The 16,380-nt window shown below is 41.3% G+C and overlaps 1 protein-coding gene across 2 annotated transcripts; it reads left to right on the top strand.

The window, feature by feature from the left end:
- The first annotated feature begins 290 nt into the window (after window positions 1-290).
- Window positions 291-12,290, top strand: gxylt1b (glucoside xylosyltransferase 1b). Of its 2 annotated transcripts, none has more exons than XM_020714197.3 (7): window positions 291-601; window positions 1,223-1,424; window positions 2,328-2,459; window positions 2,955-3,206; window positions 3,282-3,405; window positions 5,149-5,321; window positions 7,692-7,818. In XM_020714197.3, the coding sequence occupies exons 1-7, from the start codon at window positions 390-392 to the stop codon at window positions 7,728-7,730; spliced, it is 1,134 nt and encodes a 377-aa protein (XP_020569856.1). In that variant the 5' UTR covers window positions 291-389; the 3' UTR covers window positions 7,731-7,818. The 2 variants fall into 2 exon arrangements, with proteins under 2 accessions (XP_020569856.1, XP_004083054.1); XM_004083006.5 differs by lacking the exon at window positions 7,692-7,818 and adding an exon at window positions 10,722-12,290 and having other exon boundaries at window positions 292-601.
- Window positions 12,291-16,380: the final 4,090 nt, after the last annotated feature.

The raw sequence follows: 16,380 nt of genomic DNA, 5'->3' as shown, positions 1-16,380 counted from the left end.
TGAAGCTATGTTAAATAATAATAATGAAAACAATAATACGACCATAAAATTGATAGCTTTATTTTTTTCAATACAAGAAAATTTAACTTGAATGTCGTTTAAATGTTTTATAGAAGAATTGTCTTGTTCTAATATGCAAAAATTGATAGGGGAAAATAAGAGAAGTAAAATATTCTAATCTGCAATCAGCTGATATCTGAAAAATATAAATAATAGTTGGTCACCAAATGACTTTCATGAATCTTTTTTGTCAAAAACGTCGTAAAGGGTTCTTATTTTCTAAACGCTAACCGGAAGTGCTTTGTCAAAGCGTCCAAATTAGCGTCGAGTGTCGCGCGACAGTTTCTGTGTCATGAATTTCCTTCCAATGCGCGTCTTGAAATCCTATAATGCGGCGCTACATTCGTGCACTGGTGCTGTGCATGGTGTTTGCCGTGTTTTCGGGCTTGTTCGTGTACAGTAAACTGTTTTACTCCGACGTCTCAGTCGCTAGCGGAGCCAAGAGGTTGGTCAGCCCCCCGCAAGACCCCGGAGCCGGAGGAGAAGAAGAAGACGGAGCCGCCACGGGCGCTGAGCAGCGAAACCCACACCGGGCCAACAGGTAAAGACGGGATATTTAGGCTACAAATAAAAACAACAAAAACAGTCATAAAGTATAGCATTTAGTGTAAATGGTGTGGACACATGCTCATAACTGCTGGTTCTGACCAGTGTTGCATAGGAATGTCTGGCACCCAAATCAGATCTAAAGTCACTAAATAGGCAAATAATATTATAATTATCATCTACTCTCATTTATGCAACGTTCATACTGTTTTAGCAACAAACCAACACAAATTACGCTTACCACACATTGACTAGAACTGTTTTTTTTTTACTGTAAATACAAATTGTGAAAACACAAAGTTAAAAAAGTGCTTTATAACATACTTATTTATTTGACTATCTTTTTTTTTTTAAGAAAAGAGGAACCTACAGTCAAAAGGAAGAACTAGCAAATGAGACGACAGTAGATTTTCTGGTCGCCGGCAGAGGCCGCTGTTGCCTCTTTAAAAAAAAGCTAGTTGGTCTGCATTTACATAATGTTAATTAAAAAATAAATAAAACAAAGTTTTTTTTGATAAATACAGTATCGTTAATTTCTTTGACATCCATGAGAGTTTGTATGTATTTATACTAATTATGTGCTGGTCTTGCATCTCCGTGCATTTTCCCTCTTAAGGAATGTCACGCGTGACGGCAGGGATGCTGTCGGAAGCACGGAAAGCCGACTCCCGCCCCCCATGCATCTGGCCGTGGTGACCTGTGGGGAGAGGCTGGAGGAGACCCTCACCATGATCAAATCGGGGGTGCTGTTCAGCATCAAGCCCCTCCATTTGCACATCTTTGCAGAAGATCAGCTCCATGCTAGCTTTGTAGAAGCTGTAAGAAACATTTACATTTTTGTGTGTTGTTTTTGCAAAAATATCGCCCCTGTCACATCCTCAAAAACTCACAAGTGATGACATCAGAGCAGGAGAAACTATCCCAAAAATGAATGGGGCCAGAATTCTCTTATGGGGCTCAAAACCATATTTCAAAATCCACTAACAAAACCAACATAGACGTGTCGGGGAAGGATGTTTTGAAATTATTATGGGTTGGCCACATAGTTCATTGGCTCAAGCTGAACAAAGCAATATGACATAAGATATGAAAATATTAGGAGTGTGGGCGTGGTTAACAAAAAACCTCTGTTGCTAAGGAAATCCAAAAATATAATTTAGCAGATTCCTCTAAAAACGACATCGACCTGTCAGTCACCCTCAGACAACAAAAAAATTAAATGGTAGCTATGGAGATAAAACCAACTGAAAAGCCGCCATTTTGAAAAAAAAACTCTGTTGCCAAGGAAATCCAAAAATTTACTTCTGCAGATTCCTCTAAAAACGACATCAATCTGTCAGTCACCCTCAGACAACAAAAAAATTAAATGGTTGCTATGGAGATAAAACCAACCAGAAAGCCGCCATTTTGAAAAAAACCTCAGTTGCCAAGGAAATCCAAAATTGTACTTTTGCAGATTCTTCTAAAAATAACAATCTGTCCGTCACTTTCAGACGACAAAAAAATAAAATGGTTACCACGGAGATAAAACCAACTGAAAAGCCACCATTTATAGAAAAATAAACATTTTTGTTTTTAATGAATTTGTTATGTGCAGGCATTTAGCCTCCCAGGATGGGATAAAGGAGGGGGCCGAGGGCAAGCCATACAACGGCATTCTCAACTATATTTCTTTTTCCTCCTCAAACATCCACGCTTCTTTTTTTTCGTCTGTTTTCTAGCTGGAGAGTTGGCCTGGGTTCGTTCGCTCCACCTTTACCTACACCCTCCACCCCATCAGCTTTCCCAGCGAAAATGCAAAAGAATGGAAGAAACTTTTCAAACCCTGCGCGTCGCAGAGACTCTTCCTGCCTGTGAGTTTCACGCGAACGTCTGTCCCTTAAACCAACTTTTACTTTGAAACTTCCCAACCCAAAAAAGGGGACACTTCTCTTTATTCATAGTTTGGTTAACCAAACTTCCAACTTAAAAAAAACTGTGATTAGTTGTAATTGTAAACATGTTGTTCATCATAAATGCATATGGGGGGGACTCTTGTTACCCAAATGAGATTTTTGGGTTTATGTTGTAAACATTAATAAAACAAAAATTCATAGTTGATGCAAACACGGAAATGAAATTTAGCAAATTTAGTGTAATAATAAAACAACAAACGTGTTTAATTTGTGCTGAATATGAATCGTTTTCTATTATTAGACACAAACTCAATTTCATTGGATTTGGATTAGTTCGTAGGTTTATTTTGAAATCTTTTCTTAGCCAAACAGGAAATGGACTCTCTGTGCTGATTAGTAGTCTTCATCATCATCTTCAGTCCCTGTAACACATCTGGCTTTACCCCGTGTCAGTTGATCCTAAAGGACGTGGACTCGGTGGTCTACGTCGACTCGGACATCCTCTTCCTGCGGCCCGTGGACGAGTTGTGGGGCTTTCTGACGCGGTTCGACCGCTCCCAGCTCGCCGCCATGGCCCCAGAGCACGAGGAGCCGCGCATAGCCTGGTACAACCGCTTCGCCATGCACCCCTTCTACGGCAGGACGGGCGTCAACTCGGGCGTCATGCTCATGAACATGACGAGGATGAGGAGCGCCTACTTCAAGGTGAAGCCGAAGCGCCGCCTTTTGGTCGGCTGCAGGCCCGGTAAAGTGACCGGGGGCTGGTTTGTCTGTCTGCAGAACGACATGACGCCGGTGGGGCTGCTGTGGGAGGAGCTGCTGATGCCTCTGCTGCAGAAATACAAGCTGAACATAACCTGGGGAGATCAGGACCTTCTCAATATCATTTTCCACCACAACCCCGGTACGACCGTCGTCTCTCTGCTTTTATTATGAAAAAACTCACCCCGATCATCATTTGATCCATTTTCAAAGGGTTCCCAGTGGTCTTTTGATAAAGACAAATAATATAATAATACAAAAATGACAAGTACTATCCAGCCGTACAGTTTTGAGCCAGATTCCAGTTGAGGAAAATGAAGTTGAACGTGGATCCACCAAGTTACTTTGACACCGTCCTCGTCCGCGCATTCAACAAGCCACTTCCAATGAAAAACATCTGCGTAAATGCGCGTCTTGTGTGTTGACCAATCAAGGACTTGAGTTTGGGGAGTTTAACTACATCACTACCAAATCCAAGAGTGTAGCTGGTTCTGTCGATCTCTGCGTTTGATTTTTCTGAAAAAGGTAAACCAAAGCTCCTCTCCTGACATTATGGCAATCCACATCTACCATTGCAAGGATGTTAGCTAGCATTGACTGTACACAGAACTGGACAGAGCGACTGTGATGTCACCCATTGGAAACGTCTTACCTCGAGATTCCCATTTGTCCACGATAGGAGCACCACCGCTTGGAGCCAGTCGACAGTGATTGGTCCGAGTCGGCTTGAGTCACGTTTCTATGGCAACTACTGTCAGGAATCAGAAGTGAGCTTGTTCCGGGGCCACTGAAAGCAGCTCTGGAGAATCTGAAAAAATAGAATTAGTAAAAAGATGTTAAGAAAAAGGTATCAGAGCAGGAATGACTGAGTAACAGCTGTTCATTTCTCAGTAGAAGTTTATTTTGGCTTCTTGGAGCCAGCGGGTACTTCCTGTTTGGAAAATGAAGGGGGAGGATTCACTCAGTCCAGTTCTATGTACAGTCAATGTATGCTAGCATCCCAAATCGCAAGATTTGCACTCCTTTGACATTTCTTACCAAGCCTCTTTTGGATAATAAACAGTAGGAAAAAAAGAGAAGAAGAACCCCTCCCTGCTAGCCTAGTGTGAACATCAGAAGCTAATTGTACGTTATTCAACCCACGCCAAATGATTACGGAGCTTCAGTGGAGCAGGACGCTTGTGCCCCGCCCAGTTTTTTATGTCACAAAAACTGCTTTTTTTTTTGTTCGTCTGCTCCTAATTTACTATAATTTGATAAAAAATAATCAGAAATGCAATTTTTAAGCTGAGTGTTCTTAATAAATGTCCTCCATCAGAAAGATATGGCAGCATTTGTGTAGCAATGGAGATGCTAACTGGAGTTATGCGAAAACGAAAATGCAATCCACTCTTTGCATTTTCATTTTAATTATGACACAGAATAAGCGGTTTTAAAGTAGAAAAGGAAAAATTATTATGGAGGATTGATTTTTATTTTATTTTATTTTTGAGTCATTTGATGCAGTTAGATTGTGAAAATGAAAAAGCATTTGTTAATCCATTTTAATTGTCAAATTAGACATTTCTAAATGAATTTTGCTACACATTTACCAGAGAACTTTTTGAAAATGAAATGTCAAATACCATTTTCTTTATCATTTTAATTAAGTGACAGAGGGAGCGGTGTTGAAGAATAAAAAGAAAAAGCGGTTTGGTGGATTGCTTTTTCTTTTTAATTTTGATTCAACAAACGCAGCTTCATTTTGAAAATGAAAAAGCATTTCTGGTATTTATTTTTATTAATGCTACACAAATGCTTCTATAGAAAAATGCCACAAGAACATGTGAAAAACACAGTTTTCGTTGAGTGGGTTGTCTTTCTTCTGTTGGAACGCGGTTCTCAGAGAGGCTGCTGGAGTTTCCCTGCAAGTGGAATTACCGTCCGGACCACTGCATCTACGGCAGTAACTGCGCTTCAGCCGAGGAGGACGGCGTCTGCGTCATGCACGGAAACAGAGGCGTGTACCACGACCAGAAGCAGCCGGCTTTCAGGGCCGTTTACCAGGCTATAAAGAAGGTGGGTGTGCGCTTCTTTAACCCGCCTCTACGTCTTTTTCACAAATCTTCCAGTCCTACAACTCTCTGAGCCAGAACTTAGCCCACGCCACTTCCTCAAAAACTCCCACTCAACCGAGTTTTTTGACGTAACGACCACATAAAGTGATGACATCACAGCGGGAGAAACTGTCCAAAACAATGAATGTGGCCAAATCGGAAAATATTTAAAATCCACCAACAAAACCAAAACACGTGTCGGGGAAATCCAACGGAAGTTTTGAAATTATTATGGGATGCCACAGAGCCTGTTTTGTGGCAAAGGGGGAAATTTGGCAAGTTTGACATTTTTTGCACGATCTGGAAAAGGAAAACTACGTTTTAGCGATCGTCATGAAACGGCACCAGGTTAATTCGACAACCACAAAAAAACTTTTGTTGACCTTTGACCTTTTGACCTTTGAATTTAAAAAAAATCCTCTTTTCCGAATTGAAACTCCTCCCATCACCTCCTTACTCTTCAAGCATCATTGGAAAGCTTCTTGGGGGAAAAAATGTCTGTTTTAGACTTTGTAGAGTTTAAACGACCTCGAATTTGAACTTTTGGCTCAAGCTGAATAAAACAATATGACATACGATATGAACATATTAGGAATGTGGGCGTGGTTAACAAAAAGCCCCCGTTGCCAAGGGAATCCAAAAGTTTACTTTTGCAGGTGCTTCTAAAAATTACATAGGCACGTTCCTCACCCCCAGGCGACCAAAAAATAAAATGGTTACTATGGTGATAAAACCAACAGACAAGCAGCCTTTTTGGAAAACAGGGAGGGGAGAGTGAGGGGCGTGCAGTACCCACTCAGCCAGTGAAGGCATGTAAGGAAAGGGGGAGTTTTTTTTTTTACTTATTATTTCTATTTTTAAGCCTGTGTTTTCTTTTGGGACAGTCATTTCCCCTTTGTCTTATGTTAAAGTATGTTGTACATAAAAATAAAATCTTAAATCTGATGCATGCGGATGGAAAGACAGTTTAGAAAACCTGGAAAAACGCTCAGAAACATTCACAGTATTCCTTAAACCAAATAAATAGCTTCACTTTTCTTTATAAGTGGCAATCAGGGCTTTGAAACGGCTGTTATTTCACCTTTTGGAGATGTTTGCGTGGAGCTGTTGTTTTTGAAATGGTTTAAGAAAACTGAAGCAAAGCCAAGAAAATGTAGTAATTTATGATGAAAAATTAAAATCAAGCCACAAAATCCCCCTTCTTCTATGATCATTTTCTGAATTCTGACTTTTTTCAGATGATAAGGAATCAATTTTTGTCATATAAATAAACAAATTTTTGAAACTTTTTACATTTTTTTTGTCAGTTTGGACTTTATACCAGCAGGGGGAGCTAACGTACCATGTGTGGAATTTTACTTTAAAACGTCAGAACAAATATTGAGATTGCTCAAAAACTGAAGTGTTCTTCAACTAACGATTTTATCAGGATTAATTATTTAGTCCGTTTAAAAAATATTTTTTTATTTAAAAAAAAGAAACATTTAATCCTTAAATAGAATTTCCTCGCCTGAAAACTCCCTTTAAAATCTGAATGAAATATTTTCCAAGTCACATCTTCATCTTTTCAAAGCACACTTAATAGGTAAAAAAAAGGGGGGCTGCATCAAAATGAAGTGAGGAACAAAACGTATGAAACTACAAAAACAGCTGAAAAATGTGAGGAAGAACCTGAAGCAGCTGAAAAACAGACGAGACGGAGGAGTGATGGAAAGATGACAAACGCCATCTGCTGCTGCTGTGTTCACGTGTAAAAGTTGTCTAAAATCAAACGTCTGACTGTATATTCTTCCATTCATTCATGGGTTTTCAAAGCAGCTGCTTCCTGAGTAAAGAGCTCCACATCGACGTCTCTTAAGGGTCCACACGTCGTAAAGAAAAGCAGGGTCCACGGCTCTGCCAAGCCTCACGGGTTTCATTTAGCCCGAAACGTGACAGAAAAAGGCGGTTCTTATGACCTCCGTGACACAGAAGGCCCTCCACGGATGGACGTTTGGGGTCAGAGTCGACCTCCGACGTTTCACGCTCCGCTCACCTGCTGTGTCGTGGTATTGACGACACAAGTGGCATTTACTTAATGAAGCCATCAAAGCCTCATTGCTCGGCAGGTGAGCATAGATCAGGCTGATGGCGCATCTATACCTCCATCCAGAGGCTGCAGTTAAGACTTTGGCTTTTATAGGACAGGATCAATTATTGTAGCGTCGTGTTTTACAGCGCTGCCACAAGTGACACAAACATGCGTACATAGATACACACACAACACTCACACACAACACTGCAGGATTTTTATAGATCTGCAATTAAATTAGATTTTTATTTTTGTCTCCAGGCAGATTTTTTTGAACTCAGAGCAAGGTTTGTCTGTTGACGAGAAACCATCGACACAGAAAAATGGAAACAACATTGAAGGGAAGCCTTCTGTGGAACTCCAACCAAAAAATAAAATAAAACTGCTAGTTTTTGGTTCTGGACTTTTATTTTGACGATCTTTGGGTGCTCATTTGAATGCCGGTAGCTTCTTTAGTACGGACCTCCACCGTCCAACCATCTGTCATCTCTGTCCAGAGCAGGACTTTTTGGTGTTCAGAGGGGTGTCTGCTGTCCTTCAGAGTCCAGGGGCCTCATTTATAAAACTTTGCGTAGGATTTGCGTCAGAAGTAGCGTACGGATGAAACATAGGATGTGCGTACGCACAGAAATATTCGGAGTTATAAAACCGTTCGCACGCACATCCTACGCATCTTTCCCTTAATAAATCACAACCAATTCTAAATGCAGCGCAGCTTTTGCGGCTTAGTGACACGCCCATAGTTGCCCATAAATAGTCCGTGAAACGCCCACAAATTAATATTCATTGATTGCGAAACCATGGAACACACCGAGAGGAAATGAAAAAAACGTAACTTCACTCAATGTGAAGTAGAATTTATCGTTGGCGAGGTGGAAAAGAGGAGAAAATGTTGTTTGGAGGGCACAGTGTGGGCATTACTAATGCCAAAAAGGCACGTGAGTGGCAAACGGTGGCAGACGCCGTAAATGCTGTAGCCTCACAACCTCGGACCGTGGCCGAAATAAAAAAGAAATAGTCGGACATCAAAGTCGAGGCAAAAAACATCTAGCGCTCCACCGGAGCGCCAGATGCATCGGGTGACACACCCCCAAAAACCCGCAGAGGAAGTCGGAACCGGCTCATAAGCCACTCGTCCTCGTTTGCCAGCACGTCTTCTTGCCGTCTAAAGATGCGTTCACTCCGAATTCTTCCATTTGCCACATCTTCTAAGAGCGCAAGATCAGCCATTGTGCGTCATTACGCATTGTGATGAGGCATTTTATTTCCCTCCATTTAATTGCATCTGACAAGCTACAGATGTCAGTAATAATCGACGTGGAAATGGGAAATTGATCAGCGCAAATGTAATTTCTTGTTGCTTTCTGAATGGTTGAGACATACGCCATACATTGTTTTATCAAAAATAAAACAAACTAAAGGCATATGCATGAATACCATATTTCTGTAGCTTATGAAGAAATCTTTTACTATGAAAACAACTTTCCCCAGTGGACAATTAATGCATCTCTCTCTATCTATCCATCTGTCTGTCTGATTGCTCCTATATCTGCTCCGCCAGACGGACACATTAACGAGAATATCAGTTTTGTACATTATTTCGTTCTGTTAAATATATTATTTATGAGGATGAATTGCACAACATGCCAATATTGCAGAACATGTTTCACTTTTCTTTTTGCAAATATGTGTTCATTTGAATTTCTGTTGTAATTTTCGTTTGATTTTTTTATTAGTTTCACTGCTGATCGATCAAACGGGTGTTCGTGTTGGCTGTTAATTGTAAGACTTGCTTTGTGAAGTCTTCATGTTATTTCTGAGAGGCAGTATTGTCATTTTCACTTTCACGTGTTTCTTCCATCTGCCGACGGTGTCGCCGTTTCTCATTTCACCCGTTTTTGTGCGTACGCCTGGGTCAGAGCTTGCGTGAAGGACCGCACATTTTCCCGTCAAGTTTGCTTTTTATAAATCTCAACTATTGCGTAGAGAGTGGCGTACGCCTTCTTTTGTGCGTACGCAACGTTTATAAATGAGGCCCCTGGTCCTGGTTCAGATCATTCTGACTAAAGTCCAGCTGTGAGAGCCTCCGTTCCGGAGCCTGTTGTTCTGCGGCTCTTTACCTTGTTGGTTCCTTCTGAGTTTATCTGGTGCTGGAATGTTCTGGTTTCTCAAAGGTTCTATTCATGTGGGTGGAGGTCGAACAAGAGAGCTTGATCACTGTGGGGAGCGGGAACGGGGGCGGGATTTCCTGTTCACCTCAATGGTCCGATTCCTGCCTTCCTTAATTTCTGTGGAGCAATCCTTCGTAGCATTTTTGGATTCTTCCACTTCCTGGGTGTTGATTTGAAAAAACCTCACCGATCATCTTTTCATCTGTTTTCAGGGTTTCCCCAGTGGTCTTTTTATTATGATTATATTGTTTTCAGCTGGAAAAAAATAGGTTTTCGGTGTTAGCATGGGGGAACCCCACCCCCTATTCCCTCCCCATCACCAAGAGCTAGAAGCAGGGAGCTTGTGGCCCGGCCATTGTATTTTCCACGTCGCAGATAAGCTCCTTTTCAAAGCCTCCTTTTCCCGTCTGCTCCTGATTCACAATACAAAATACTGACAAATTAACTTAATTTATTTAATATTATCACAAAAATGGCTCAAGAACATTTTAAAAACACCAAAAACACAATTTACGAAACGTTTTCTAGAGTTATCACTGATGAATGCTGGTCCTGCACGAAAAGAGCATGCTCTGTAACCTCAGAAGCTCATGATCAAAGCTTTTTCTTTTGTCTGTCCGTCCCGTGGCCCCGCCCCCTGCCAGTGACAGTTGAGGTTTTTATTTGTATTTTTTTATTTTCAGAGCCCGCGGGGCCCCGCCAGCCGCACCGAATCAATACAGCAACTGTAAACGCTGCATTATGAGCAGCGGCTGTGCAGCGCCACGCGCTCATAAAAACGCCGTTTTCTTTGCGACCCGTCATCAACAACCCAACTGCAGGCAAATGAGCCGGCATAAAAACATACCGGATGATTCCCCTTTGATTTCCTCCGAGCGCCGTAAAGACCTCGGCTTTATTGGGAAGACACGGAGCCTCAAAGCCTATAGCAGTAAAGTTACCCCCCAGCGGTAAAGTGGTAAAGTCCAGCTGACTGCTAACGTTTATGTATTTCTATATGACGAAGAAAAACCCACTTAATCCACAGGTTGCCCGGGTTTATTAAAGCAGCTTTATTGCATGGAAGCAGTAAAAAGGAGAATAGAAATGTTTCAAACTGTTTGTTTGAATGTTTTGGCAGTACGTCTTCGGCACAGACCCCGTCACCGCCCTGCTGGACGCCCTAGTGGAAGAACTATCGAAGACCACGCACACTTACTGCGGCAAATCTCACACTCTCTTCACCAAGAAGCTGGCGCACAGTCTGGCCAACGTGAAGAAAGACGACGGCGAGAAGCCCCGGCTTTAGATGCCCAAACCTGCACAACGCTGAAAGAAAGGAGGAAACAGACGAACCAGGAGAGCAGTTTGATTGTCCAATTCTGAAAAGCTTTAACAGACTTGAAAAAAAATATATAGTTCAGGTGTTTACATTTTTGTTTGTCTGCATTTTTTTTTTGCTGATCAACAGTGCAGAAAAGCAGACGTTGTTGTGGAATTTCCATATTGGAGAATTGATGTCAAACTCTTATTAGAAGAGATGAGAGCATTGACTGTACGAGAGAACTGGACTGAGCGAGTGTGACATCACTCACAGAGAACGGCTTATGTGTTAGAGTCGTTTCTATGGTAACCACCCTTGCCAATCGGAAGTCCAGCCCCCTTACCACTTGAAAGCGAGCTACACGAAATTTGTCAAATGTTTTGAAGTCACACCACCTACTTTTTTTGAGGCATCTGATTGGTCGGTTTATCACTTAATTTGCACAACAGAAATAATAAAGAAAATAAAACTAGGTTTATCGAGGACATGACGAAAGGTAGCAATATCGGAAGTCTGTGGGATTTTGGCCTTTTGGAACCAGTGGGTACTTCCTGTTTGGAATCCAGGAGGGGGAGGAGTCGCTCAGTCCAGTTCTCATCTACAGTCAATGTGGTAGAACCACACTGAACAAATGTCTTCAGATAACTTGTGTTGAAGTTTTTCCTTCTAGCATTGTGATGTTAATTCATCTTTGGTTGACAATATGAAAATGTCTGTTAGCATATTTATTAGCTAATGCAAAATATGCGTTTTCAGGGAAAGGAGTTGAAACCAGGGATGGCGCCAGGGACCCAATTTTTTGAGCCAGCATTAGTATCAAAATGGTCAAAGCAACCATTAAAAAGCAATATTTCTAAATAAAAAATCTTGAGCGCCTCAGTTCTTTTGCTACGCCCCTTTATTGTGTACGCCGGGCCGCCAGGCTGTTTTCATATCAAAAAGAAATTCTTATTTTTGGAACTCATTAGTTATAACTCATCAATAATAAAACTGTTTATTTTTGTAATCGACTTCCAATCTACTGTTCAAATGTGCCACCCTTACCAAGTCCCCCCTCTGGCCCCCACATAAAATGCTCTAGCTCCGCCCCTGGTTAAAACTGACGTTTTCCGTTTTTTTCCACGAGCACACAGGAAAATAACTTGAATTTGTGAATAAGCTATGATCTCTTTTATGATACCAAAGATTTTTTTTTATTTTGATGGGTATTTTTTTTCTGCTGAATGTACTTTGTATCCGGATTTTTATAGAAAAAAAACTTTTTGTATGTTTTGTTTCACTTTTTTGTGCTTTATTGTGTTGAACAACAAAGTTTTTTACTTTTTCTGTGATTTTAGATTTTGACACATTGTTCTTGTTTTTTTTAATAAAATACATTCAAGGACAGCATTTTGTTAATGAAAAAATGCCTTACATGTGCTTGTCAAATGCAGATCAACACATATTTTTTTACCAGTTGCAGTTTATTTTTTTGTCTTCATCAAACTAACTGACGTCCCCTTCTTTGACCGATCGATGGAGCAGCCGATAATCTATGACCGGCCCAGCCGATGCTGCAGACTTCCCGCTTCGGCGCTGAAGTGCTCATAAAGTGTAAGTGATGGACCAATAACGCAGACCTATAGGTGCCTGTCAATGACGCGGCGTTGCCATTGACTTCAGGGAATGAGTTTATGCTTATTCCCATTAGGGTGGAGCGTACCATCGTCTGTTTATGGCTCCACAGATAGTTTGATACATCGCACCAGAGATACCCTTCATTCATCACTTTATTTTCAGATGAAAGCTTATCAATTATCTTTATTGACCCGTGCACCTGAATGCAACATGTAACAGGCGGGGTCCTCCAGAGAAGGACAGCAGGGTTGGGGGTTCTTGAATTGAGTTTCATTTTCCTGAAACCACATGTTTTATATCTCAATAAATAACTCCGATTTTATTTCTTTTGTGCCCTCGCAACCGCAAGAGAAACTATTGAAAAATAAATATGTGACCTCCAGCGTTCAGAGGGGGGGGGGGGCACGGTGGGGTAATTAAATGTGTGTGTGTGGGAGAGAGAACTATATATCCAGGTGAATTTTTCCTTTTTCATTTTGTTGAACACAAAAATCAGAGAAAGGATGAGCAGTGCGAGGACAGGAAAAAAGCTTATGGAGTGTTTTGGTCATTGAAAAGAAAGAAAGATAAAAAAAGAGGCTCTCAGAGCCACAGATGCGGCAATTAGAGCACTTTGCCGCTTCACAACCCGAGGTTGAGTCGAACCTGAAAATGGCAGCGTCAAAAGACAACAGAAGAAGACTATTTGTTGTGTTCTTTGATGACATGGTGTAAACTAGTGCTAATGTAGAAAAACAGCCTTTTTTTGGCCATGCTTCAAAAACACTCACTGAGCCAATGGAGAGCTCTTTTCTTCCTCTCTAAATAAACCGATTATAAACAGAAATGGAGTGGTGCAACACGGGAAATCTGCTTTGGTTTCTTCAACTAAAAGCATTCTTGTTTATATATCAGTGCAGAAATGAAGAATTGTGTTTTGAAAGAAGAAAGGACAAGCTAACATCATGCCGTTAGCAAGCTAGCTGTTTTCTCATTTGTCTCTTATTTTGGTTACTAAATAAAAACACGTTTCAACAGCGTTTTACAACAATTCTACAGTTCCCTTTAAATCTAAAGATATAATTTAATCATTACAAAAACAACAGAACTCTTAACTTTCATTCTATATCTTCTTTCTCTTTCGGCTTTTCCCATCAGGGGTCGCCACAATGAATCATCCTTTTCCACCTCACTCTATCAAACTTTCATTCCATATATGAGAGTGAAATATTGGTGCTTTTACTTCAGTTTTATTGGTTTTAAACCAAACCTGTTGTAGACAAGTTTTTATGAATGTTGGTTACTAGTTTTGTTTTCTATAAAGTCCCATTCTTCAATAATAAAATGAACAATGTTAGCTTGAAGGTACCTCCACACCGGCCACATGTGGCGCAATCAAGAACGCAAAGAATGTGAAGTACGCGGTTCCATTAATGCGCATCCAGCCTATGGTGTTCACACACCGGACCAGCAGGAAACGGCAGGGAGGGGCTTCTTCTTCGTTTGTTTGTTTACAACGGTTGGCACGTAGAACATGAACAGTGCATGATTATTGCGATGTTTAGATGCAAATCATTAGAGATTCGTGAGTCAATTAGGTAATCTGAACGTGATGTGTGCGCCGTATATAAAAGTTATATATCGGTGAAAAGTCTGCTAGTCATTTATGGAACGGTTGTTAAAAGCCACAAATTGGCGCATGCATCTCGCAAAAGTCACACACAACACAATATTATGTAAGATTCACGTAATATTTGCGCATAAAATACACATAAACTGTAATTTGAAAACCCTCAACAGAGATCTGCGCACATCGACGAATGACGAACGCAAGAAACACTTATGAATTATCACGCATGTATCACGAAAGACTGAAATTTCATGTTTGGAAAATGTGCAAAATATAGTGGCTGTGTAACACGGCATTCAGTCAAATTTGACATTTTTAGAAGGGTTGTTCTTTAAAAAAAAAGATTGTACTTTTTTAAAAACATAGTTTATGTTTCTCTTCTACTATAGGCTTCATTTTCACCATACAAAATCCAATGGGTGACGTCTGTCTAACCCTTGAGATATCTTGTGGGGTCCAGATGACCCCACCCTTACATTTACGTGTTATCCCTACCATGACAAAGGGGGATAAAGGTGGAAAGATTTCATGTAATCCATGGACACCAGTGAAGATCATAGATCACTGAGGAAAAAAGGTTTAGCGCACTGGTATGTGGGGTCAAAATGACCCCACCCTTGCATTGACGTGTTATTCCTACCATGACAAAGGTGGATAAAGGTGGAGTGGATTTCATGTAATCCACGGACACCAGTGAAGATCACAAATCATTGAAGAAAAAAGGTTTAGCGCACTGTTATGTGGGGTCAAAATGACCCCACCCTTGCATTGACGTGTTGTGCCCACCATGACAAAGGTGGATAAAGGTGGAGAGGATTTCATGTAATCCATGGACACCAGTGAAGATCACAAATCATTGAAGAAAAAAGGTTTAGCGCACTGTTATGTGGGGTCAAAATGACCCCACCCTTGCATTGACGTGTTATTCCTACCATGACAAAGGTGGATAAAGGTGGAGTGGATTTCATGTAATCCACGGACACCAGTGAAGATCACAAATCATTGAAGAAAAAAGGTTTAGCGCACTGTTATGTGGGGTCAAAATGACCCCACCCTTGCATTGACGTGTTATGCCCACCATGACAAAGGTGGATAAAGGTGGAGAGGATTTCATGTAATCCATGGACACCAGTGAAGATCACAAATCATTGAAGAAAAAAGGTTCAGCGCGCTGTCTTGTAGGGTCCAGAAGACCCCACTCCCAACGTTAACGTGCCTCCAAGGCAGAGTGGGGTCTTCTGGACCCTACAAAATAGCACAAGGGCTAATGTTAATATTAACTGTGCTTCCGTCTGGCAGTGAACGGACCAAAATAACTAACCTCATGCTAAACTGGTATTTTTGTTTTTTTTATTCCTCAGTTTGTGGAGGAATTCATGATCATTGTAGCTGCAGAGCCAAAACCAAAATGTTAAATCTCTCCTAAGCGCTGCAGAGTCTGCACATGTCTCTGCGGTTTCATCACACTGTCATCATTCCACAGCAAAAATATTGATTAGAGCACTTCAGCAGCTCTGCAAGAGTTCAGATTATTCTTAGGAGCCCCATGCCGCGTATTATTGGTCCATAAAGAATAAATTATTCATCCAATCTTATTGGAGCACGACTCGAGTTTCAACACTTCGGTCTGAACTTTGTCTGGGCTTGCAGGTGCAATTTGCTGCCAGAGTACGTTTCAGGAACGCGTCTCCGCGCGCTGAAAGACAAACCGGCGTCGGTCTTGCGTCGACAGCTCTTGCAGTTTTATAGTTTGTAGATGACAAATGAACATGTGTTTAGGCGCACGTGCAGCTTTACAAGGCGTAAAAAAGCCTCCGCTCTGCACATTGAGGCATGGATGTCACTCCTAGACTGCACAGGAGGGGGTCATTTACATGCTGTAATAGGATCTACGTGTCACTGCTGCAGGAGATGAGAGGCCCGAACGCTCCCTGTGTTCTCCTTTTCCTATTTACATGTGCTCGACTCCAGGGTTTGTTTTGATTCCCAGTGAGATGGAATATCTTGGCTCGCACACTGTCGCTGAGTTGTTTTTTTGTGTGCTTTTTTTTGTATGTGTGTGTTTTTTTTTCGTTCACATATTTACTCAGAGCTGGATGGAGAGTGTGACGGACGGGTATCTGGGCAGATTGCTTTATTTACCTCACAGCTGATATACTGTGCATGCTTGCCTGGCTCTGTGTGGCAAATGCTGCAGGGCTCAGCCAAATCAAATAGGGAGCCAGCATCTGGGATTGTGCCACAAATACC

The sequence above is a fragment of the Oryzias latipes genome, chromosome 23 (genome assembly GCF_053564925.1).
Source record: "Oryzias latipes strain Hd-rR chromosome 23, Olatipes_Hd-rR_3.1".
Lineage (NCBI taxonomy): Eukaryota > Metazoa > Chordata > Actinopteri > Beloniformes > Adrianichthyidae > Oryzias > Oryzias latipes.
Note: the sequence above shows the minus strand (reverse complement) of the source record. Positions and strands in the feature narration are given on the sequence as shown.